At 38.3% G+C, this 23,967-nt stretch overlaps 1 protein-coding gene across 1 annotated transcript in view; it reads right to left on the bottom strand.

Annotated features, from left to right (window-relative positions):
• Window positions 1–23,967, bottom strand: part of LOC117326536 (otoferlin-like) — a 141,860-nt gene that overhangs the window by 27,583 nt on the left and 90,310 nt on the right. The window contains exons 36-40 of the mRNA XM_033883291.1: window positions 21,735–21,905; window positions 16,235–16,392; window positions 10,523–10,662; window positions 9,434–9,522; window positions 8,722–8,868 (exon numbers count right to left, since the gene is read on the bottom strand). Coding sequence (XP_033739182.1) covers window positions 8,722–8,868; window positions 9,434–9,522; window positions 10,523–10,662; window positions 16,235–16,392; window positions 21,735–21,905 — 705 coding nt within the window. The remainder of the gene's footprint in view (window positions 1–8,721; window positions 8,869–9,433; window positions 9,523–10,522; window positions 10,663–16,234; window positions 16,393–21,734; window positions 21,906–23,967) is intronic.

The following is a 23,967-nucleotide window of genomic DNA, read 5'->3' as shown; positions in this document are numbered from 1 at the left end:
TAGCCATGGCCTTTTTCTCAATATTCTCTACTAAAATTTTCATTCTAAAACACAGTTTTAATTACGAAGTTTAATTTAAGGAGATTCAGGGTTGCACCAAATTAAGGAAACGTGTGACGTATACTGTAAATGCAATCAAGCAAACGTTTAATTACGGCGTACAAATTAATACCAACATTCTAGCACACATCCGCAATTAAGATTGGGCCGTAAATTTTTTTAATACTTTTTATCTTTTCTCTCTCTCAGTGATTTGTTAAATTAGAATCTGATGGATTCATCAAGTGATCCATCGAAAAAAATAAAAATAAAAATCATTACGTCACATGAACTTTTTAAATAAAAATAATGATGTGCAAATATAGAAAAAATTTGAACTCATTAAAAAAAAAAACAATAATTTGCAAAAAAAAAAAAGAAAAAAAAGAAAAACAAAAGAAATGTTTAAATCTGGCTTAACAAGGCCTGAATAAAAATTAAGATTTTGTGATTGTCTTTTTTTTTTTTAACATCTAGGGTATTGTCCTTTTTCCAATAGGTGAACACCCCTATAAAACCATAGATATAAACTCCTGGTCAGTTGAAGGATTCCCTCTCCCAATGGTAGGGAGGTCAACATCGGAGAAATCTGTCCACCTGCAGTACCCACCACATGTTGAATTGTAAATTTTCTCACAGTAAAAAAATGGACTAATTCAAACCATACTGAGCAAATCCTGTTTGACAGTTACCAGTGTACGAGCTCCAGTGTAAGTAGGGGAAAAAATGGTCCCAATCAGCCAAAATTTATAGGCTTGATGGTAAGTGGGAGAATGAATCGAGGGGTCTTAGTGAAGGAAAGTGCCAGCATCTGGGAAAGACATTGGTGAATAGACCGCCATCAAAATGTGTCAAACAGCAGAAACAAGCATCTCCTAGCATCAATAATGGATTCCCCCCTCCCCCTCCGCCCTTTCCCCTAAAAATATATAAATAATTTCTGAAGGAGATTTTTGAGAGAAGACCTTGTTTATCTTATGACAAGTTAATTTTATCCACAGAACTTAGTTCAGACCTGTGGTACATGTTGTTATGCAAACAATTTAGGTAAATTAGTTTTAAAGCTGCCATGTCATGGTTCATAGTTAGCAAAACTTTTTCCAACTGGTGGAAACAGTTGTGAAAGGCTTAAGAAAATAGCATGGGTGACAGATCCCTGTACGCTTGCAACTCATTCCACTCTGCGGAACAGGTTTACACCGGAACCTTCACAAACACTTCACAGTTTGGATTCTCATCCCCGACTTGTTTTTTCATCATTAAGTTTGGAATGTGTCATTTCCAATAAACACGGGGAATGAGTTAACAGTTGATGCTTGACAACGAAGACTGGAGAGAAACAAGTCATTTATCTAGATAATTTATGTTGACAGCATGTTGTCATCTAGAACATGACCTAAGGGTGTTCTAGTTGAGGATATGACACAGGGCCGTCCTGGTCTGGGACATGGTATGTGGCCGGTCTGGTCTGGGACATGATATGAGGGTGTTCTAGTCTGGGACATGATATGTGGCCGTTCTACTCTGGGACATGGTATGTGCCCGTTCTGGTCCGGGACATGTTATGTGGCCTTTCTGGTCTGGGACATGGTATGAGGGCATTCTAGTCAGGGACATGGTATGAGGGTGTTCTAGTCTGGGACATGGTATGTGGCCGTTCTGGTCTGGGACATGGTATGTGGCCGTTCTACTCTGGGACACAGTATGAGGGCGTTCTGGTCGTCTGGGACATGATATGTGAACGTTCTGGTCTGGGACATGGTATGAGGGTGTTCTGGTCTGGGACATGGTATGTGGCCGTTCTGGGACATGGTGTGAGAGCGTTTTAGTCTGGGACATAGTATGAACACATGACATGTACGGATATACTTGAGTATGACAAAAGGCATTCCTATGTAAAAATGTTGTGGGTTACATATAGATTTCTTATATCCCGTTCTTTAAGTTAAATACATTGAAGCTGAGGAACTTAATATTATAAATGTATTTAACTTAAAGAACCAGATATAAGTTCATCAGCTTCAACAGGTCAACTGATATTTCAATACAAAACCATCCATTAACACACAAAATTCTTCAAATAAATACTGAAGCATTTTTTTTACTTGCTGCCTTGAATTCAAAACATTAAAATTTAAAAATAATATCACAATATAGTAAGACATACCAGCATTTTCTGAAAAAATCTTCCGTTTAAACATAATGCATAATGTTCATCTCAATTTCAAAGTTTTATATAAATAATATAAAAATACAACTTCATCCAAAAATTTAAAGAAAAAAACAACATATCAGCAAAAACAGAAGAAAACTCTAGAACTACAGAATTTATTTTAGAAATTTAGCTTTTTATCATTGCTCCAGAACGATTTTTACTTTCCTCCTATCAGTTAAGTCAGGATAAACAAACGCTTGGTCCAAAATCATCAGTCATTTTTTGACAGCTGGATTGGAGGAAGTCCCTTGTCGATGGAAGCAGGAAAACAGCTTACAAAACGCCAAATAATTCAACAGGACCATGTGCTTGTAAAAACAAGGTGTACGCTGTTATGACAAGTTTCGGACCCTTACTCTAACACCTGTGCTTTAACGAGGGATCTCTTAACGGCTTTCCCAGACAAAGCTATTTGTTTAGCTCCCACTGTTGGACAGCCGATGTATATTCAGGCAAATCTCTCACGAAAAAACATGCAAAACAGAAGTTTTTTCATTTTTTGTTTCCTCTGGAGTTTTCTGCTCAAGAATATGAAGATTGCCAAGGTATTGCTTGTGTATAAAAGATCATTGTTTATTTAGACCTATCAATATTGACATGATACGTAGTATATAGACAACTCGACAGAACAAGGTTTTTCAGAAGACTTCTATTTGAAGAAAAAAATTTGAGGGAATTTGAGGGAAACAATGTAATAAATATCAGAGGAAATTTTGAGGGAGATAGCCGTGGAGGGTTTGAGGGAGATAGCCGTGGAGGGTTTGAGGGAGATAGCCGTGGAGGGTTTGAGGGAGATAGCTGTGGAGGGTAATGTAGAGGGATTTAGAAGGGAAAATAAAGGGGCCGTGTGGGATATATTAGGTCAGAGATGGAGGATAAAAAACAAAGAGTATCAGATAAATGGGGGAAAGGGATAAAGAATGAAAGATATATGGATGTGAAAGATATGGAGGAAAGAAATAAAGGAAAAACATGAAAAGAAAGATGAGAAAGCAGGAAAAGAAGAAATCAGAAAAACAAGGAGAAAGGGGAAAAGGAAGGAGAAAATCCATCAGGATGGAAAGGAATGAGAAATTAGACAGAGAATTAATGAGAAAAAGGAAAGGGAAATGGAGATATGGAGAAGTGAGGAGGGGGAGGGGGAGTGGAGGGGGAGGGGAGAGGAGAGGAGGGGGAGGGGAGAGAAAGGAGGGGGAGGGGAGAGGAGAGGAGGGGAGGGGAGGGGGAGAGGAGGGGAGAGGAGAGGAGGGGAGGGGAGGGGAGGGGAGAGGAGAGGAGGGGAGGGGAGGGGGGAGGGGAGAGGAGGGGAGAGGAGAGGAGGGGAGAGGAGGGGAGGGGAGGGGAGAAGAGAGGAGGGGAGGGGAGGGGAGGGGAGAGGAGAGGAGGGGGAGGAGAGAGGAGGATAAAGGAGGCAGATGAGGGGAAGTAATCATATACCAATATTGTTACAAAACTGTCGCTGTCTTATTAGCCTAGATTCTAATCAGCAGGGTGAAATGAAATGGAGTTTAGATATCAGCAGCTACAAAGGAATTAATCTGAGGTTAACAGCAATATGTTCTCAGGTTCCACCAATCAGGACACAAAGGTGAGGACAAGAAAGTCAGTGTGTGTTGGTGGAACATCCAGTGTCACAGCAGGAGAAACAAGTATGACAAATGTTAGGGACAAATCAAGATACCAATGTCTAAAAGACACAATGTATATGATATATGTGTCTTAAATACAGCAGGCAAGACACATACCTGTATTTCAGAGACAAATCAAGACACCAATGTCAAAAAGCACAATGTATATGATATATGTGTCTTAAAGACACCTGGCAAGACACATATCTGTATGTCAGAGACAAAACAAGACACCAATGTCAAAAAGACACAATGTATATGATATATGTGTCTTAAAGACACCTGGCAAGACACATATCTGTATGTCAGAGACAAAACAAGACACCAATGTCAAAAAGACACAATGTATATGATATATGTGTCTTAAAGACACCTGGCAAGACACATACCTGTATGTCAGAGACAAATCCAGACACCAATGTCATAAAGACACAAGGTGTACAAGATATGTATGTCTCAAAGACACCAGGCAAGAAGTCAGAGAGCAACCAGCTTTGTTAGATACAAACGTAGGAGTCACTAGCTTGTATCGTAAAAACGTAGGAGTCACTAGCTTGTATCGTAAAGTCACAAATTAAGACACATGTGCAACACAGTCAAAGTAAGATACGTTTTTCTTAAGACACATAGTAACACAAGTGTCAAAGACACTTCTGGGCAAACATAGCCTGAGTGTTGGATTTATAAGAGGAACGAGATACCAACGTATGTACACCAAAAAATTGGATGTAGTAACAAGCTACCGAGACAATACTAGTGTTAATCTGTACAGGAATGGCGGCGTGTCACACAGCCAAAGTAGTCGACCTCAGGTGTTTCAGTCTGACGGCAAGTCCAGTAGATATTCATTATCTCTCTCGCTATATCATCACCAAATCTCACCTTACAGTCCCTATAACTGTCATTACTGCACACCAACCAGTCGCCCGAAGAACTGTAAAATGTTATTATGATTCATTTTTCAAGAATATTGCCAGACGTTTGTCTCTAATGGCAACATCTTGTGACATCATGGACCTGAAAGGTCTATCAAATTCTGAAAATGATGCTGACAAAATCCAACGGTAGTGGCCTAGTTTAAACCAATAGTATAATGGTTAGATCTTGATCAATTCATCTGTCATTACAAAATTGGACAAAATATCCTCATGGTCAGTAAAGTCAGGTTTCACTGTATACTACAGGATGTCATTAAAGTCAGTGGTCAGTAAAGTCAGGTATCACTGTATATTACAGGACGTCGTTAAAGTCAGTGGTCAGTAAAGTCAGGTTTCACTGTATATTACAGGATGTCATTAAAGTCAGTGGTCAGTAATGTCAGGTTTCACTGTATATTACAGGACGTCGTTAGTCAGTGGTCAGTAAAGTCAGGTTTCACTGTATATTACAGGATGTCATTAAAGTCAGTGGTCAGTTAAGTCATGTTTCACTGTATATTACAGGATGTCATTAAAGTCAGGTGTCAGTAAAGTCAGGTTTCGCTGTATATTACAGGATGTCGCTAGTCAGTGGTCTGTAAAGTCAGGTTTCACTGTATATTACAGGATGTCATTAAAGTCAGGTGTCAGTAAAGTCAGGTTTCGCTGTATATTACAGGATGTCGCTAGTCAGTGGTCTGTAAAGTCAGGTTTCACTGTATATTACAGGATGTCATTAAAGTCAGTGGTCAGTAATGTCAGGTTTCACTGTATATTACAGGATGTCATTAAAGTCAGTGGTCAGTATAGTCAGGTTTCACTGTATATTACAGGATGCCGTTAGTCAGTGGTCAGTAAAGTCAGTGGTCAGTAAAGTCAGGTTTCACTGTATATTACAGGATGTCGTTAGTCAGTGGTCAACAAAGTCAGGTTTCACTGTATATTACAGGATGTCGCTAGTCAGTGGTCTGTAAAGTCAGGTTTCACTGTATATTACAGGATGTTGTTAAAGTCAGGTGTCAGTTAATTCAGGTTTCACTGTATATTACAGGATGTCGCTAGTCAGTGGTCAACAAAGTCAGGTTTCGCTGTATATTACAGGATGCCATTAAAGTCAGGTTTTACTGAATATAATTCAGGGGAATAGCTGGACTATATTTCCTGTGTAACCACTGGCAATCCTACCCTGACAGCCCAGTCATTCTAGGGGGTTCTGCAGGCATCCACCCCATAACAAAATTGATATTTGAACATCAAATAGTGGCATTTGGCGGTATTTGGACTATCCATGTACTAGATACAACAAATATCTGGATAAATCAAAATTATGGAAACACGTAAAAACTGGAAACATACTCGTCAGTAAGTTAGACAACACAAAAGGTTTACAGTAAAATATTCAGAAAAAAAATTTCTTGACTTAAATACATTTATTTAGGAAAATAATGTGTAAGTACGGGCTTATGTGCTTACATGGCAGCTATGAGCCTGTAATTGCCCTATGAACATTAACACCTTTACAAAGTATTGAGGCAAATACATGTATTCCATACAGGAAATCACAGTGAAATCACATGTCCACATTTCAATATTGGAAAATCCCTGGAAAGATACAGAATGGCCAAACTGTGGTCAGTGTTTCCTTGGAATTCCTAAATTACAGGGCACATCGTAAACGCTTTCTTGTAGCTGGACGGCACAATTGGTGACCCTGGCAGGTGACAGCGAAAGGGAAGCGATAAAAAACATAGCCGACAATCTCCATGCGGAGTTCGGACATGACTGCTGTTGTAAAGTTGGGAAGCACCATTGTGTTGGTCGGGGTTTATTGACGACTTATCGCTGATTAATTGTATGTCAGGTGTATCAACCTCCACCTACCACCCGCCAGGTGAGTTAGCCAGCTAAGGTGAAAGGTAAATCCAGGTCATGTGAGGCTATAAAGACCTGTAGGTGATCATCGGTACTTTTATCTTCACTCATGGCTTTAGTTCTCAATGGGAGCTCAATACCATCATGTACAGTAAAATGGATGAGGTTATCTATAAGTTTTGCTTCCTAAGAGAAACCCCCCCTCCGAAACAAAGAAAAAACAAAAAACAAAAACAGAAAATTCTGGAAGTTGAAGTTGAGTACATGTAAATGTCAAAGGTGTATCTCTTAAAAATGGTTCAAATTCCCCCCAAAAAATAAAAAAATAAATAAAGATTGAAAGTCTGCAGGAGAAATATTAAAGGTTACCGTAACCTACATTTGATATGATAGTATAGTGCTAAGATTGATTGATAACTCCTGGGGTTCTGGTGTCAGAAACACAAAGTAGAGCCATTGATGTTGTACCGACTGACAGACGCAAAAAAGCAGAACCCAAATTCTTCCCCCCATTCATGATTGGGTCATTATCATTAGAATATAACATGGAAAACTGTTTCTACAGAAGCCAGCGCTGTATAGAGACACTATTGAATCGTACTGAGGAGACATAGATCGGAGAGACGATGGGTCTCATTAGTACTATTATGGGCCCGCCTCTGATGGTCAATTGTCTTTAGTGTAATGTGGAAACCTAACACCCTTGGTCCTTTTGGTGAAACCTTCCACCACTGAACCCCCACAATTAGTATGACTGAATCTAGGGAAGGTTGTCACTGTGTAAAGTCCTGTTGTCCTGGGGGCACTCCCCTGTTACCCCCCCACCCCCAGAAAACCTTTCCTTGCCAAGGCTGTGGTGTTAGTAATAGATAGGGGCTGGTCCAGGTACAACCTTCCAAGTTACACTGTCTGTACAGTCAGTGGGACACAAACGTTCCGTACACCAGAACCCACTCACGTTTCTGTCACTCTCACAATCCAATCATACTTCTGATGAAAGACTGCGTTACTAAACAATGCACATTTGCCAAAAGTTGTAGGAATCTTTCATCAATTGGCAAAATGTACCTTATGATTTTTTTTCTTTCCATGTATTTCTGTGATTGTTACTACAATCATTCCGCCAAGAACATTAAGTGTATTCATAGGTCCTTGTCGAGATGACAAAACCTCTCTATGATTTCACACACTTATCTGAAGTAAATTAACTTTGACCTAACTGCCCTTTTTGACCTTTCATTCATTACTTTTACAATTTTTATATTTGACCTAAAAATGGATTTTTTTTTGTATATTCCAAGGTTGCTTTTTACTTAATTTCTTTCACCATTATCATAAGACATAGCATTGCATCTTAGTATTCTAAATCCATACAGCAATACATAGTTATACAGTTGATGCAAGCAATACATCTAATTAGATTTTATGATTTTTACATGTCATATGTCCCTGACTAAATGTCTCCATATACACCTGTGTGACGGTGCTACTAATGGTCTCTAGTTTTCATCTTGTAATCTGATTTGATGTAAGAACAGACTATAGCTACGAGATCAGACCATGTTCGGTCTTCACCTGATGTCGAAAATCAACGTATGTGAATGTGATGACAAATTTGTGTTTTGTACTGTCTGTGTTGAAGGCCATATACATGTACTTATCCTCCAGATATATCCAGTTTGACTTATATATGCTTATAATCCTTTATATGTTTCATATGACTTTTGACCTACCAGTATAAAGTATATGACTGTATGTATAGTGAGCATATGACCTTTCAGTTATTGTTTGACCTATGGTTTGTTTTTAACATTGACCTTCATGTATCAAGGGTTTGACCTTGAACTAACTAGCTGTGGAGAATATACAACCTTGACCTACCTGTAGAAGGCGTATGACCTTGACCTATCTGTAGATTGTCTATGACCTTGACCTACCTATAGAAAGTATATGACCTTGACCTACCTGTAGTAAGTGTATGACTTTGACCTACCTGTAGTAAGTGTATGACCTTGACCTATCTATATATTTTTCTATGACCTTGACCTACCTGTAATGTATATCTGTGTTTTGCATATCCTCTTGTCCTTTGATCCATCCCTTCACATAAATATCACTCATTTTTTCACCAGTGAAAAAAGCATCATCTTCTAGAACCACATCGTCTGTATTCCAAATAATGCAGCGCAACTCATAGCTACAAAAGATATGAATATATGCACTCAATTGATGAACAATATAATTTTATCCGTTTACGGTATTAGGATGAAATTATTTTCTCCTTGGTATGTTTACGCCAATAGGTGGCGTTGTGTGTATATTTGCACGTGCGAGTGGTGCAAATATCGGCCTACACGTGGTCGTACCTGGGTTGGTCATTCAGGCGACACAGGTAGCGGTGTGTACACGTGAAATTTTTTTTTTTTTTTTTTTTTTTGTGGGTTAGGGTGATGTTAAAAAGTATGTAATTGATCTTGAGTATGTACATCTCGTTGAGCAGGCATTAAATATTGCCTTCTGTATACATATGTATTATATATGTGTTTGATTTCATTAAAATCATGCGGTACCTCTGTCGCTGTGAAATACATTCACGTGTTTTCGTTATCTTTATCCTATTGGATAATTTAAAGGAGAACTGCAGTCACAGCAACCTACATTTTATCATTCCGTCAACAGTTACATCAAATTATTGCAATGAGAGAAATAGACAAAAAGCAGCAATTATTGGAGCTACACATGAAAATAAATTCCTTAGTTACCTTTTTGGTTTCCTTGGACTGATGTCGACGGGTGGCCCAGGGGCGGGCATGTCCATGGGGAACATATCCACCCACATCTCAACCTTACCCTGCAGACATAAACAAACATTGTTCAAACCAATACCCTAAGGATGAAAACCAACAGTATTCTACAAAATCTCTTTTAATGCACAGAAAATGTTATCAAAATCACCAGGTTATTATGACAGCTGTTCAGAGCCCCAAACTTTTAACATATCTGCTTGGTTCTGTTTTGTCTATTTTGTTTCTGGTGTAATGAGACCTACGTTCTGTTGAGTTAGAGAGACCAGGTGGCCTTAAGGGTGTATGTGCCCCACCGTCAGGTAACACCTACTCATGTCCCCATAAAAGAGTTCTATAAAGACGGTTCACACTTTGGTCATGCCATACTTTGGTGACAACTCGATGGAGGGATTTGGCATCCAGAAGGAGTTTATGACATGTCCATGTAACACCCATCGTGACGAATCACATAATTGTAAATTGTGTCATAGTTTACAATATTGGTTACTGGGAACACGTTGTTTGCTCGGAATCATATTAATACATATTAACTAGCAATTTTAACAATTTTTCAACAAAGTTTTATAAAAATGAGTATTTAACATTTCAAAACATAATCCAAAACAAAGATTTACATGATTTTGATTATAGAATGTCTTCAAACTAAAAGAAATATTTACAATATCCTTCCCCCTTTACATAAATGAAAGAGACCCCAGAGCAACTCTTGGTGAAAGTTATCTTTTGGCACTTGATTTAAAGCAGAAAAGAAAATCAGATGTAGGAAACATAAGGTTGAAAATTATACAAAAATGAAAAGGAAAATGAGATAGAGGAAATTTAAATGTCTGTGATAATTTTAACAGATCAAAAAGTACTTTTTAGTTGTTTTTAATTGAATAGGAACAAATTTTCCTAAATTTCATTTAATTATTTTCAAATTAATTTTTTCCTATCCAAGGCCTTGAAACATGTTCACACAAGTCAGTATAACATTGTTTATTAATCTTTTTAAATCTAAACTTTTAATTTTTTAAATTTCAAAGTTTCTCTGGTTTTTATTACCTGTTCAATTCCAGGTTTCTCCGGGTTATACAATGGCCGCGTCTCCACGTGTTCCGGCACAAGTTTACGCCCCACCTTTGGTATCTCCTCCCAATGTTTCAGTACATAAAGGGCTAGGTGTTCTTCACGAGCTTTATTATCTGTAAAATAATTACACAACATTGGTACATCTCCAATTCACTGCTGGAACCATGTATATTTTGCCATAAGCCCATGTCTGGTAAAAAGCTCCATATCTGGTAATAAGCCCCATGTCTGGCAATAAGCCCAATGCCTGGTAATAAGCCCAATGTATGGCAATACGCCCCATGCCTGGTAATAAGCCCCATGTATGACAATAAGCCCATGCCTGGTAATAAGCCCCATGTATGGCAATAAGCCCAATGTATGGCAATAAGCCCCATGCCTGGTAATAAGCCCCATATATGGCAATAAGCCCATGCCTGGTAATAAGCCCCATGTATGGCAATAAGCCCATGTCTGGTAATAACGCCATGTCTGGCAATAATGCCATGTCTGGCAATAAGCCCATGTCTGGCAATAAGCCATGTATATTGCAGACAAATGCTATGTCCTTGTCCTGTAATAAACCCATCCTTTATCTTTGAGTGCAAAGGTCATATGATATGTCTACAGATGGCAGGGTCATGTTAAAATGCAAAGGTCATAGAAAGATACATCTACAAGATGGCAGGTCATTTGAAAGTGCAAAGGTCATATGACGATATGTCTACAGATGGTCAGGTAATTTTAAAGTGCACTCACACTGAAACGTCACAGCCAGGGAGTTGTAGCATTCTGATAAAGACCTAACCAGTGCTGCCTAGGGAGACATGGGGAGAGAATGTTGATGATGAAGATCTTCTAATTTACAATGGGTCAACAATCCATGTCCCTCAGCCAATGTTTAAGACAAAGAAGAATAAATCCTTAGTTCTGCAGGTGGATCCTTAATACTGTTCATTATTTGTTTACTCTAATTCACAAGGGATTAATTTTCATAGAAATCACCCATTAACACACTCATATTTCACCTGACACTTCATTCTCTCACCAGAATATGTATAATCAGACTATCTGTTCAGTGATACTTTCAAAGAACTTACAGATTTTACAATGATATCATACTCCAAATGAGCTAAAATCACATTAGGTCAGAAAACACAGTTTTATGATTTATTTTTTACCTTTAAGAGCTATAATTGTACAAAATAAGCTACGACCACGGTTGTCTGGGGCTTCTTTGTTCCAATTTCTTTCTAATGTTAATTTTACTATCTGTGCCGATTTTATTGGTCATTTAAATCACCGGACAGTTTTTGTTTCCATGTCGTGAGGTTATCATAACATTTTCTCCCAAATTACCATGTTTTAATTGGTATCATTCTAGGTGCTGTCATAACAAAGTGAGGTCATAAAAATAGCTCTATCACCAGCTAAACAATTGATTCTTATCAATCAGCCATCTTTTAATGTACCAGCCAGTGGACACCACACCTTGATATGTGGTCCTTTGTTACCAGGAGGTTAACCTGTGTAGCCAGAGTAAGAGACTGTACCAATCCTTAATATCAGGGGTAGGGAACTATTTACTCCCCCATCCCTCCCTCAATCTCCAAAGTAACCAACCTTCCCTCAATCTCCAAAGTAACCAACCTTCCCTCAATCTCCAATGTAACCAACCTTCCCTCAATCTCCAAAGTAACCAACCTTCCCTCAATCTCCAATGTAACCAACCTTCCCTCAATCTCCAAAGTAACCAACCTTCCCTCAATCTCCAATGTAACCAACCTTCCCTCAATCTCCAAAGTAACCAACCTTCCCTCAATCTCCAATGTAACCAACCTTCCCTCAATCTCCAATGTAACCAACCTTCCCTCAATCTCAAAAGTAACCAACACAGGACTACCCCCATCCCTCCCTCAATCTCAAAAGTATCTAACCCATCCCTCCCCCCATCCCTCCCTCAAAATCAAAAGTAACCAACACTGGACCTCTCCCCCCCCCCCCCCCCCCCCCATCTCTCTCTTAATCCTCTTACTCAACCCATACTCATTCCCCCTACTACAGGACCCCCCCCCCCCCCCCCCCCCAACTCTCTTACCCATCCCTCTATCCTCTCCCCAACCCTCTTACCCATCTCTCCATCCCTCCCCCACCCATTCCCTACAGGACATATACCTCTATCTCTCCCTCAATCTTCCTTCCCTCCTCCATGCCCATCACACTCAATCAGCAGTACCTATCTATCTGTTTATTATATAACCTGGCTGTGTAGCTGATGTTAAGTTTAGTAAACACACTGGCTGTTTAACTTATCTAGGTATGTTATAGTCTGCTTACTTATCTAGGTAAGCTATAGTCCTAATCAGCACAGGGCTATCCAAGTTACTAACAACAGATGGTTACAAATCTCACACCAAGACCAAAATACCAGTTCAAAGCTAAATAAGCTCCATCAAATTAAAAACAATTTAAAGTTATATACATAAAATCATAAATCTGGTCTTCCAAGGATCATTTTGAATCCATAGACATAATTAAAGAAATTGGTACTTAGAAAATATTTCAAATTTAAAACAGATTAAGGAAACTTTCTGTTTAAGCTAATCAGGCTTATGAAGATGTTTGGTGTAAGTGTATGAAGTCAGGAAGGAAACAAGAGCCTTGTCGACCAAGATACAGCCAGCAGTATAAGTGGAACACAAACACCATCTCATTGACCTTATCTTTCTGATCTAAGACTGGAGATCAGTCCCAACCCCCAGCTGGAATTAAGTCACAATTACAACTGCCATTAAGGCCAATTAGAGCCGTAGATTTCCAACAGGATCAAGTTTACCTAGTTATTACAGGCTTGGGTTGGCTTAAGGAGACCTGGAGGATGTATATCACATGGTGATATTAATAAAAACACCCATAAATTTAACAAGTCTCATAGACTGGATGGGAGAGAATAGTCATAAATATCCAACTCTTATAATATCTCAAAAAAACAATTAACTAAATACCCAAGGGGGATAACTCTATTTGATTTAATTTGAAAATGTTTTCAATTTTCAATATCTTGCGTGAATGAATTTTCTTGGTAAAGTTGGTGACAATATATCGCACACATTCCAAATCGCTATTTGACTAAAAGCAAAGCTATAACTAGTTTTGAAAAAAAACAGCACATGAAAAGATTTATATAGTGAAATTATATTTGACCTTTTGGTGTGAAAATCTGACCTTTCAGGGTCAGACTGTGCACTAACTCATGCATCAAAGGTCAGCTATAAAAATAAAGTGTCTGGTCTCTCTACTTACTCTAATATCTAATTAACACCTATCAGTCAAAGTTAGGCCAGAAAAACAGCTCCCCTATCACAATGTATTATAGCCGACTGACATAGATGGGTGGGAGGTAAGGGGGTGGGGGGGAATGGGGGAGGGGGAGGGGGTAGCGGGGGCGGGGAGGGGTTGGCAGATTAAAGAGGATAGGAAGAGGAGAGCAGGAGGGAGGAAGGGGAGAAATTACTTGTCATTTAATTGGCAAGATGAACAACAAGCATTCCTAGATCAACAGAAAGCAGGTATGAGAGGCCAATTCCTACACATAGGTACAAATCTACCAACACCACTTACATACAGCTTTACCATTGAAGAGTACTGAAGACTACAACAGTTATTTAGACACATGATGGTCTTTAAACTTATGTCTATACAATTAAATAAATCAATATTCATTAAATTACATACATGTCAAATTTCAAATTTCAAATGGACGAGAAAAATTAGTTGTAAAAATTTATATCTGACAAAATATAGCAGCTTACTTATTCATTTGAGCTGTTCGACACAATTAAGAAATTGAACTTGAGAATGGATGCCAGATTTTAGAAGCACATAGATTTCAAATGTAACAGTTTGGAATGAAAGTGAGTCAGTTTCATATTAAATTATGCTTTGAGACGATTTATTAGTTTTTTTGTGGAAAAAAATTCTGTAGGGTGACAAATCAAACATTAATTCTGATTTATTTTGTGTCCAGTTAAATTCAAACATTCATTTTACCAGCTCCCTAAATCATCTTTCTGGATAATTATCCTCTGCCGACCTACCACGAACATCTCCTTGACATCTGTCAATATTTTAATGTTTTAATCCAGGGTTAGATTCTAATCACTGTTTACCTGATCTGATTCTTCCAATAAATTTTTATTCAACTTTTCTGTTGAAATCCTAATAAACACACAACAGAATACAACACCTGATATTTTTTTGTTAATCATACATGTCAATACAGACTTAATTTTTTAAATCGACAAAATGCAATTCACCTAAAAAAAAACCCAACCTGTACTGGCCTATACAATTTCACATGCTACCGAGTACAACCAAACATGGCCAAATGAATGTAACGGACTGGCCCAACGAGAACGGCAGACATGTCGACCTAATTATCTAATCATCCTAATCATATTTATTCATCCCGATTGTCAAATAGTGAGTATGAATTAGTTGCGTATATATCTGGTGGCAGGCTACGATTATGTCAAGCTGGTGGGTAAGAAATGTCAGATGCCTACAGGGTGGGTATGTACCAATGCTCCAGGCCTCCGATTACCAATTTAAACCTGGTCTTCAATATTTGTGATGTTCCCTGGTGGCAGAATGACACTGGTCCCTATTACTACCGACACTGGTCCGACTTTAGCCTGGCCAGTCCACCCCACTGGAGAGATTCCGAGTGTCAGTTAACACTCGGCATTACTCATTTTAATCAGACAATGCTGTTCTCGATCAGAGCCGAATATATTGGATAATATTACAGAAGAGTTGATGAAGCATTTAACCAAATTCAAATGTTACTGATTGTGATCAGTATTATCGTATAAATGGAGGAATATCCTTTCTCTTGTGACATTTACGGAAAATACACACACACCACAAAATAATTCGCAACCACATTTCAATCAATGGAAAGTCTGCACCTTTTTCTAACCATTTTTATATGAAGCTGTTGAAAGGTATACCCTGAAGAAAATTCTTTATAATCAAACATACAATAAAGACTGCCTGTGTATATAATGAAAACCTGTGTATAAAGGTCACCTGTATATAATGAAAACCTGTGTATAAAGGTCACCTGTATATAATGAATACTTGTCTAGTCTATAAAAGCCACCTGTATGTAGACAAAACCTGTCTATAAAGGTCACATGTATATAATGAATACCTGTCAATAAAGGTCACCTACATATAATAAATACCTGTCTATAAAAGCCACCTGTATGTAGTCAAAACCTGTCTATAAAGGCCACATGTATGTAATGAATACCTGTCTATAAAGGTCACCTGTATATAATGAAAACCTGTCTATAAAGGTCATCTACAAAAAATTGTAAATATTTGCCGCCTGTGTATAACAAAAAATTGTATATAAAGGCCACCTGTATATGACATACACCTGTCTATAAAGACCATATTTTACATATGTACTTCTTTATAAAGTTAAACTTTATTTGCACAATTGAGTGATCTTTATAGACAGGTTTGACTACTTCTGAATTGTTTATGAAAACCTTGAAATTATGAAAATTTACATATTTCCTTGAAAATTGTTTGTTTTGCCTTTTCTTTTTTCAAAAGAAACACATTTTTTAAACATAGTATATTTTATTAGCAAAAACTAATTGTCTCCAATGTTTTTTTTTAATGAATTGTTACCGTTGTCAAAATCTTGGTCCATGGAGGCGGTGAAGATACGGTTGGCAATGCGGACTTTGCCGGGCTGGTAGTGTGGTCCATCCACTTTTCCTTCTTTACAGAGCTTGGCCAGAATCTGAGTGGGTTTCATCGGATCCCGCCACATGTTGTACCCTTGTCTGTCGAGAACAAAACATACAAATATAACGGCCTGGTCTTACAATGATAGAACAGGAAATTAATGTTCCTCAATGGTCTGATATTTTAGCTCTGGTCATTTGTCCAGAAACAACATCAAATTAGAGAAATATTTCCTGTCCATCGAGTGCTAGTGTTACCGACTGACCGCCACAATGGCCACAGGGTAAAAATGTAGTGTGGACGTTCAGACTTGGCCGGTCATCTCTAATATATTTGTTTTTGACCACCTCTGCACATTAATCATATTTTATTTTTTTGTCTGCAAAATTTGTAATCATTAATTATTGGATGGTGGAAACAACTTAGCTTAGACAGTGTCAGATGGGGTCATCAGGCGTTGAAATCCAATTAAAGTACGGTAAACCTCCGATTAATTCGAACACGCGGATAGTTCGAACACACATTTTTTTCTAGAAAAACAGTAATTTTTTAGCTAGTAATAGTTCGAACTCTGGCTGTTTATAACTGACACCATTTCGGATAGTTCGAACTTGTCAAATGAAGAACGTAAAGTAAGGTTTTTTTATCGGCAAACTCAATTGAAAGATCGCGACGACCCGGCCCCGATGACCGGCCCAGAAAAAATAACAAGATTTAAATTTGATCAACAAGCACGTTTAGGTTATAAGATTGTATGCGTGATCATTAGAGCGTCTGTGATTTAATATATGCCACATATCGCCTATTTTTACAGTAGTGGTTTCGTAAACGCAACAGGTTATGAAGACTGCTTTTGATGTATTTAAGAGACCATTTATTACAATAATAAATTGATAGTTTCTCAGATAAAAAATATAATCATGCAAAGATTATACTGTACAAATGTTTAACTTTTGTGTCACAAATGAAACGTGTTGGGGCTACTGTATAAGCATTGCCCGATCCGCGAGCGGCTTCGCGCAAAAACCATCATAATTATCGCGAAATGAAGAACATTTAACGATCAATTAATATTGAATTAAATAAAATACTATCATTTTACTAACTTATAAATGTGCCATTGTTCAGACCGTCGTTGTTACGTATCAGATTTACGATGGATGTGTTTGTGTCTAATGATTTTACTCGGCAGAGATTTTCGCCGATATTGTCTCGAATAGTTCGAACTCGCGCATATTTTCTGAAGCATAATTTCGAATAATTCGAACAGGTTCGTCAATATTTATTTAATTTTGTTCGAACTAACCGGAGGTTTACCGTAATAATGATTATTTCCTTTAAGATCTATAATGATGAGCGGAATGTAGAAACATTCATGGTACAAGAAGTCAACTACAAAAGCTAAGAAGCCTGATTTTCCATTTTGATTTGTAAAGAAATGGTAATTAGTAAAATATTTTTCTACCTGCCTTGTTAAATGTTCGTTTAGGTAAGTGATAGTTGTCACTTTTTTTCTTCTTCAAACAAAATATCTATACTTTGTATTAAAGTGAAAATCACTTAATTTTTCGCAGGGTAGATAAAAGGTGACAATCTGTTAAAATTATCAGTCATTAAGATATTTACGACTGTTGTTTATTTCAATATGATAAGGTTTCATTTCATTTTAACAAGAATTCTTCCACATCCACTAGAGACTGACATAAGAATTAATTACTAACATTATACCAGTGTTAAAGTTTGGTAAGACAAGCCGCCTTGGTGCAGCAATGTAGTGTGTTATCATTGGGGACATGACCTCCAATTAGTGACTTTCATCACCGTTAGTTGAGGGGGTGGGGCCATCTATAGCGGAGGAGATCATTATATTGGGACAGATGTGTGTTTATCACACAACACCACACCCCTCCATAACATCGGCCATGTGGCCAGGATAACATACAGAGATAATTCATAAATCACTACACTGGCTTCCCCTCCTCATCAACACCTTCTGGGGGTGCAAATAGACATCTAAACCATTGTCTACCATTCAATTGGCAAGCTATCTACCCACAACACCACTCCCCCACCAAATAATCCACATAGCCACTCACCCAACACAACAAAAATATCACCAAAGCAATCCACATAGCAACATCCCCAAACAACAATCAATAGTCACTTACCCAAACAACAATCCACATAACTATTCAGTTACAAAACAATCAACTCAGCCACTTAACAATGAACATAACCTCAGCCACATAGCAATCTAAATAGTCACCCACCCACCCACCCACACAACAATCCACATATCCACTCAGCTAGTTACACAACAATCCACATAGCAAGTCATCCGCACAACAATCCATATGACCACTTGCACACAATAATCAACATAGCCACTCTCACACATTACAATCCAAATAAACATGTACACATTAATCCACACAGCCACTCCCCCCCCCCCCACAACAATCCACACAGCCACTCCCCCCCACAACAATCCACACAGCCACTCCCCCACAACAATCCACACAGCCACTCCCCCACAATAATCCACACAGCCACTCCCCCACAACAAACCACACAGCCACCCCCCCCCCCCCACACACACACAACAAACCACACAGCCACTCCCCCACAATAATCCATACAGCCACTCCCTCACCCAGCAATCCACACAGCCACTCCCCCACAAAAATCCACACAGCCACTCCCCCACAAAACAATCCACATGGCCACTCCCCCCACAACAATCCACACAGCCACTCCCCCACAACAAACCACACAGCCCCCCCCCCAACAATCAACATGGCCACTCCCCCACAGAACAATCCATACAGCCACTCCCTCACACAGCAATCCACACGGCCACTCCCCCACAACAATACACACAGCCACTCCCCCACAGAACAATCCACATGGCCACTCCCCAACAACAATCCACACAGCCACTCCCCCCACAACAAACCACACAGCCACTCCCCCACAACAAACCACACAGCCACTCCCCCCCCCAACAATCCACATAGCCAGTCCCCCACAGAACAATCCACACGTCCACTCCCCCACAACAATCCACACAGCCAGTCCCCCCACAACAATCCACACAACCACTCCCCCCACAACAAACCACACAGCCAGTCCCCCCACAACAATCCACACAGCCAGTCCCCCCACAACAATCCACACAGCCAGTCCCCCCACAACAATCCACAGCCACTCCCCCACAACAAACCACACAGCCACTCCCCCCACAACAAGTCCCCCACACAACAATCCACACAGCCAGTCCACCACAACAATCCACATGGCCACTCCCCCACAGAACAATCCACACAGCCACTCCCTCACACAGCAATCCACACAGCCACTCCCCCACAGCAATCCACACAGCCACTCCCCCACACAACAATCCACACAATCCACTGTGGGGGACTGGATGTGTGGATTGTTGTGGGGGGGAGGGGGTTGGAGTGGCTGTGTGGATTGTTGTGGAGGAGTGGCTGTGTTGATTGGGGGTTGGAGTGGCTGTGTGGATTGTTGTGGGGGAGTGGCTGTGTTGATTGTTGTCGGGGAGTGGCCATGTGGATTGTTGTGGGGGACTGGCTGTGTTGATTGTTGTGTGGGGGAGTGGCTGTCTCACAAACAATGTACCCAGAAACCTGTATTACACAACAAATACAGCCGAGCCCTAAAGGTCACCCTTGTATATACAAAAGCCTGTCTATAAAGACCACATGTTCAAAATCTCAGAGGCAATTTGTGATTTAACTATTTTTTAATAACCCTGTATATAAAGGCCACCTTTCTGTCCTCTTGAGTGACCTTTATAGACAGGTTTGACTGTAGCTATCTACATTATTGGACTGTAATAATTTATCAATATCCTATAATCAGATACATATTTTCTACAGTGCGCTAAATATTTCTACAATAATCCACCTGAATTTATAACTTGAATTTTTAAACATTAATGACAACTTAACGTGCCAAATTAACAATGCTAAGCGCTATTTTAAAGCCACACAAACTGTTAGAATAAGTTGTACTGCCGAGAGAAAAGAATGATAATACAGCCGACGCCTCACTGAATACAGTAAATGGAATGAGGATTAAGCTGACAGCATAGTTTATGATTTCAGGCCGAGATCCCCTGGGCACATTTATTCCAAATCCAAGACAATGTTAAATACCAATAAATTTGCCACACTAATCACCCACAAAACAAATTGCATCATTTCCCTGCACATAAACATGAAAAATGGAAAGGGAAAATCATTTTTCACATCATTACGAAAATTTATTCAATATGTCATATTTTCAATATTTTTCAATAATTTGTATGGCGTGTACCATGTATTACCCCAGAGAGATTTCCTTCATTACAACAAACTTTGGGTAATGATAAATGTGTTTGGACACGGTGCTTTGTCCGAGTCTCTGTAATCCACGTATTGGCCATTCATCACAGAATCTCCTTCGTGTTGCTTTAAAGCAATAGACTGGATCATTTATTAGCCAAAGTGCTTGTGTTTTAGTCGGCCGCTCCAATAAGAAGACTCATCCATTGGACGTAACTATATCTGTATGCATGGCTCCAAGGGACAAGTACACCATTGGATTCGACTTATTGTCTGCGCTAACCAATCACAATTCTCATTAATTACTCGTCCCATTACGTAACACACAGCTCGACATTCCCAGAACAATCTTCCATATCGGTTTCCTTTCCCCAAAATATCTATACAACTTCTTTCCCATATCAAATCTTCATACTTCACTCGTAATGGATTTGTTTTATCCAATCACGAGAAAGGTTCAGATGACCTTTGACCTCAAATCGTAGTCAAGTTAATACTGACCTTGATGGAATTACAAGAATGATAACCATAACAGTTAATTTTTTAATGATGACCTTGACCTTTCGATAATCTCAATTATCATGACCTTCACATAATCACAAGAATGATATTGAAAATTGACAATTCAAAAAACAAATATTATTGAAATTGACCTTCATCCTTCAATAGACCTTTTCTCTGCTCTAGGAATACATTTCAAAGTAGCTTCACGTTAAGCTTTTTTCAGTCCTCTAAAGACATGTCACAAAATTATTGCATAGAACATTTTCAAGACAGCCTTTAGCAAAATAACTGTCAAACTAAAAATATGTTTTGTATAAAATGTGATATTTACATGCAGTTAAAGTAATACCCTTTTCCAATATTTCATAAAGAAATAAAAATTACAGTGAAAAGCATTTTAAAGATATTTATTTGAACCCTTTACACAAGCATACGAATGTATAAAAACCATCTATACTAGACATATTTTTCATTGTTGCCATCAATTCAACATGGAACCAGCAAAAGTTGGAATACAATTCTGTCTGTTGAAATTCGAGCTCTGTCACTTTCAAAAGGTCAAAGAAAACATAAACATCAATACTTACATATCGTACTTGGCGCTGAATCCACATGTCCCTCGATGACGGCTGTAATAGCGGTTCTCAAGGTCAAGTTGTGTCTCACCAATAAGGTCGTCCATTCCGACCAGGTCCCAATCATACACCTGAACCGTGAGGAGGGACTCCATCGGAAACGTGGCCTCGATCTCAAAACATCTGAAAATACAGAAAATTGCATGTAGTGAATTTCTTGTCAACAGTTTGTATATTAAAAACTCAAACGTAATCCACTCAAACTTTTCACTTATCACCTGATCAAACATAACGGAGATGTTCAATAAAAATGATTTGATATACTGCATATTTGTTTAGTTTCACATGGCTAATATTTCTCAGTTGTCTCGTCGGACCTAGTTTATGGGTATTAAATTTTGTCCAAACTTACATTTCGGTTTATATATACATACACATGTATATAACATATTACCATAACTCCATGGTTTAGAATTTATTTTCATGCTTTTCTTAGTGAGAACCAAATACAGCCAAATTTAACACCTTATGAATAATACCAGTTATACAGTATAATATGTATGATAAATATGCAAATGAGCCCAAAGACCAGTGTCACTATTGTGACAGTTTGTGACATCATCTATATGTCATGCTATTGTACCTGATGTCAAAATATTGTCTCCATGGTGAAAAAACTTGTCAATTGTCGCTATACAGGGGAAGCAATTAAAATGTGTTTGTAGGGACATTTCCTAAGTTAAACTATAAACAGGACATATCAACACCATTAAATCGCCATAATACTGAAATTATCTAGATGGAGATTTTTCTAGTGAAAAGTAGGTTTTAAGGTAGGGAGACTGAGGTTTTTATAGTGAGAAGTAGGTTTGTAGGTAGGGAGATTGAGATTTTTATAGTGAGAAGTAGGTTTGTAGGTAGGGAGATTGAGATTTTCTAGTGAGAAGTAGGTTTGTAGGTAGGGAGACTGAGATTTTTCTAATGAGAAGTAAGTTTGTAGGTAGGGAGATTGAGATTTTCTAGTGAGAAGTAGGTTTGTAGGTAGGGAGATTGAGATTTTTCTAGTGAGAATTAGGTTTGTAGGTAGGGAGATTGAGATTTTTCTAATGATCGAGAAGTAAGTTTGTAGGTAGGGAGATTGAGATTTTTCTAGTGAGAAGTAAGTTTGTAGGTAGGGAGATTGAGATTTTTCTAATGAGAAGTAGGTTTGTAGGTAGGGAGATTGAGATTTTCTAGTGAGAAGTAGGTTTGTAGGTAGGGAGATTGAGATTTTTATAGTGAGAAGTAGGTTTGTAGGTAGGGAGATTGAGATTTTTCTAATGAGAAGTAGGTTTGTAGGTAGGGAGATTGAGATTTTTCTAATGAGAAGTAGATTTGTAGGTAGGGAGATTGAGATTTTCTAGTGAGAAGTAGGTTTGTAGGTAGGGAGATTGAGATTTTTCTAATGAGAAGTAGGTTTGTAGGTAGGGAGATTGAGATTTTCTAATGAGAAGTAAGTTTGTAGGTAGGGAGATTGAGATTTTTATAATGAGAAGTAAGTTTGTAGGTAGGGAGATTGAGATTTTTATAATGAGAAGTAGGTTTGTAGTTAGGGAGATTGAGATTTTTCTAATGAGAAGTAGGTTTGTAGGTAGGGAGATTGAGATTTTTCTAATGAGAAATAGGTTTGTAGTTAGGGAGATGAAGATCTTATTTGGGAATTTTGGTTTGTTGTAATCATCTTTGATCAAATAATCTCTAAATAGATGTGTTATTATCATCGGTCAAATACTCTCTAAACAAAGTGTGATTTGCATCGATCAAAATAATCTCTTAACAAAAGAAACAGTATTTTGTTTTTGATATTACATCTGATTTTAAATTCAATCATTTTTACATAAGAGCGATTTCTTAAGCTTTTACAATACTGAAAGAAAACCCAAAGCTTGAATAATCTAAATAAATAAATTGATTTGCATTTAATTGTCTTCTTTTCAAACCTGTTTAATGTTTATATTCTAATGTTCTTTTGTGTTTTTGAGCAGAGTTTGGTTATTTCCCTACAATAGCCGACATGAAAAGCTCAGTCCTGCGATAAGCAGACGGCCATTCAGGAGTACCATTCAAGCAAAGGGGTACAAATATATTGAACGGACGTTCAAGTCTATATCAATTAATCTACCAATGGTTCAAATGATTAATTATACATGGTTAAGAACGAACCTTCGACAAATTCTGGGAAACGTAATTATAACAAAATGGTCCA

The sequence above is a fragment of the Pecten maximus genome, chromosome 4 (genome assembly GCF_902652985.1).
Source record: "Pecten maximus chromosome 4, xPecMax1.1, whole genome shotgun sequence".
Lineage (NCBI taxonomy): Eukaryota > Metazoa > Mollusca > Bivalvia > Pectinida > Pectinidae > Pecten > Pecten maximus.
Note: the sequence above shows the minus strand (reverse complement) of the source record. Positions and strands in the feature narration are given on the sequence as shown.